The sequence below is a fragment of the Ciona intestinalis genome, chromosome 13 (genome assembly GCF_000224145.3).
Source record: "Ciona intestinalis chromosome 13, KH, whole genome shotgun sequence".
Classification (NCBI taxonomy): Eukaryota; Metazoa; Chordata; class Ascidiacea; order Phlebobranchia; family Cionidae; genus Ciona; species Ciona intestinalis.
In genome coordinates, this window is record NC_020178.2 from 318,454 (window position 1) to 321,996 (window position 3,543).

General features: G+C 34.7%; 2 protein-coding genes across 2 annotated transcripts in view; both read right to left on the reverse strand.

Moving 5' to 3' along the window:
• LOC101242909 (sulfotransferase 6B1-like) overlaps positions 1 to 3,543 on the reverse strand; it is a 16,991-nt gene that overhangs the window by 1,328 nt on the left and 12,120 nt on the right. The gene's annotated exons all lie outside the window — the stretch shown is intronic.
• LOC104266370 (sulfotransferase 6B1-like) lies at positions 352 to 2,357 on the reverse strand. The gene is made up of 5 exons (XM_026837326.1): positions 2,267 to 2,357; positions 1,604 to 1,726; positions 1,155 to 1,259; positions 746 to 855; positions 352 to 504 (listed from the first exon to the last, which is right to left on the reverse strand). Exons 1-5 carry the CDS (start codon positions 2,355 to 2,357, stop codon positions 352 to 354), a joined length of 582 nt encoding a protein of 193 aa, XP_026693127.1.

Consider the following 3,543-nt stretch of genomic DNA (forward strand, 5'->3'; position numbering starts at 1 on the left):
ATGAACGAGGCAAAACTAGAAAAAAAGTACAGTTTAGTATTATATAGTACTACTAATAGTAGCAAAAGCATAATTAAAAGGACACACAGCGTGTTATAACGGCTGTCGTTTCCCCTCTACGCAAGGATAAATAAGTTACATTCCTTCCCCTTATAAAGTTTAATATGTGGTTACTCCTAAGCGGGAACGAGGTGTATGAAACGGAACACCCGTGTTATAATAAATATCGTTGCCCCACCACACAAGAATAAACAAGTTACATTCATTCATTCAATAATAATATTAACTCTCAATAGATACATGACAGTCCATATGTATTTTTATCTTAAATGTATGATATAGGCCATAGTACTATATAAGCCAGGCTATATCATACTCACATTCCATGAACATTTTAACGTATTCGTTCCAATCGTCACATCGAAACTGAGGGGGTGCGATTTTCTTTTGAAAATGGAAAAATGAAACTGCAACGTCTTTTGGGTTACGGTATACGAACACTATCTGTTGAAAAAAAGATATTACAATTAAAATGTAGTGGAAATCATTTGACTCAGCTTTTTTATGCTGTATACCTTGACAGTAAACATGAGGTGTATATGAATACACCATGTATATCTGCTGTATAAGAAGACACACACGTTATCACTTGACAGTGTGCATGAGGTGTATGAATACACCATGTGTGTCTGGTGTATAGGAAGTCACCCATGTTATAACTTGACAGTGAGCATGAGGTCTTTACCTTTGCTTTATTCTTCAAATACTTCTCAATGTTAATATTCATAGCTGGCTGGTGACTTATCAAATAATTCCGTGTTTTAATCTGATTCAGTATTTCGTACTTCTGAATTGCTGTAGAACAAACTCATGTTAATCATAAACTGTTAAAAACTCTTATGGGGCATTAATGAATGTAACTTGTTTATCTCCTTGGGCGGGGCAGTGACAGTCATTATAACACGGGTGTTCTGTTTCATACACCCCGTGCCTGCTTATGAGTTGCCACGTATGTAACTTTACGGGTGATTATTTTTTACTAATGTTTGAAACCGTAGTACTATCGTTGTTTTTTTTCTACCAATATTTTACACGGATTATTTTGCTTTTAGGGGTTCAGGTTCGAATCCAATCTAGGCGTGTCAAAAACATACTTGGTCCAGATTCGAGAATCGCCAATGCCAAAAAAGATTTCCAAAATTCCTTTTCTTCTTCAGTATACATTAATTCGGCCAACATTTCTGCTGTCCAATTTGTGCCTATATAAGGGTAAGACATAAAATTATTGCTTTAAATTTAAAAGTGGAAAAATCAATCAATTTCAAAACTATTTATCCTTGCGTGGCAGGGCAATGAGAGTCGTTATAACAAGGGTGTTTTGTTTTATACACCTCGTGTCCGGTTATGAATTATCACCTATATAACATATATATAAATACCACATTCAATGGTTCCAATATATTGTTGTAATGCAAATCAGATATAAGAACATTACTATAACACGTATACGCCCACAATGGTAGCAGCGTCGAGCCTTGAACCCGAAATCTCGGGGCTATACACTTTAGAAGTTTGGAGCATTACAATAAGTTACATTATATACCGCATTTTGGGTAGGTCACAAGTAATACGTCGTTTTCCTTGGGGTTATAATTCTCGTATGCGTACTTCGCGAAATAAGGTTTAAAAACCGCCTGCATTTCGACGCCATTGTATGTTTCTAGTTCTGTAAAAGATGTGTGTTAAATACAAATTTACGAGATTAAAAAGGAATGTATTATTCCTAGCATGGCGGGGAAACGACAGTCGTTATAACAAGAGTGTTCTGTTCCATACACCTCATGGTCGACTTAAAAATATCCATTAGTAAAACAAAAAGTATAAATTTCTTGTCCAAACAAGACGTAATACGGGTAACAAGACGTAATACGGTCAAACGTAATACGGGTATATATTCCTGTAAATATTCTTTATTTACTATACCAAATGGGACGCTTAGGAATAAAAAATAGACTAAAACACTAATAGACAAAAATAGACTTGTATATAGTGGGGTGGGGAGAGTCCGGACACCTTTAGCACATAATATCCAAATATCCTGATCGTGTTTTAAACAATTAACAACGGTCCATGGGAGTTGTGAGGATACGGTTTTATAATTCTTTGAATGTTCTTTGTTTACTACCGAATGGAACGAGAAAATTGAATGAAAAAGTGTCCAATCTTTCGCCACCCTACTATATAACTATTCCCATATATACGTTACCGTCAGCAACTGGATCAAATTTCATTGTAAAAAGACTTTTCATATTTTCAAAAACGTCTTCATTTTCAGCAACGAGTTTTTTTAAGTCCATTTTTTTATGAGCAATAACTCGTATATAGAATATATAATATAGATCTGTAATTAGCAGCATAAGTATTAGTTTATAATTGAATTAATTTAACTTATTTATTCTCGCGTGGCGGGCAACGGCAGTCGATATAATACGGGTGATCTGTTTCATACACCTCGTGCCTGCTTATCAGTTATGAATGAATGAATGAATGAATGAATGAATGAATGAATGAATGAATGAATGAATGAATGAATGAATGTGTTTTATTTATTCTCGCATGGCGGGGCAACGGCAGTTGCTATAATACGGGTGTTCTGTTTCATACACCTCGTGCCCGCTTATCATACCCTGTATCATAGGTAAATTTGTGGGTGATTATTTCTTTCACTGCCATGCGAAGATAAACAAGTTACATTATATTTATTAATATATAGTAGGGTGGGGGAAGCTGGACACCTTTAGCACATAATATCCAAATATCCTGATCATGTTTTAAACAATTAACAACAGTATATGGGAGCCGTGAGGATATGTTTTTATAATTTTTTAAATGTTCTTTGTTTACTACCAAATGGGACGGACAAATAGAATAAAAAGTTGTCCCATTTTCCCCACCCTACTATAATATATATTTCTAAAATCAGCTGTATAATTCCTATAAAATAACTCCTGCTGTTTCTGCCATAGCAAATAAACTAATGCTATAACACTAGTCCCTTAACGCCGGCCTGTTACCACCCGAATACAAATATTTGACAACGTTATCGCTCTATTTATAAGCCAGGTCACGTGATATAGCGGTATGTGCTCTTTTTCTTTCTTTTTTTCTTTAGGATAAAGGTCACTGTCTAGGCTTTGGTCCTTAAGAAAAAACCCTTTAAAATCGACCGGAAAATGGTTAAAATCGTTTAATTTAACAGATTTTGTGGGTTTAAATGTGTTTTGCGAATTACTTAAAGGATACTGCATTAATTAAATACTTAAGCCGTTCTTGTCAAAAATAAGCTATTTATCCTTTAAGAATCGACTCTCGAAAAATTGTTTTAATAAATTAACTAGTTTTCGATTTTAAACGTTTAATAAGGTGTCAGTGTAAGATCCTGCAATAAATGTACTTGTAATCCGTATTTTGTAATGGTTAAGCTGTTATGTGCGCGCTTCCTGTGGTCGTTGTAATGAATGCATTGCCACGTAATAGCTTCCA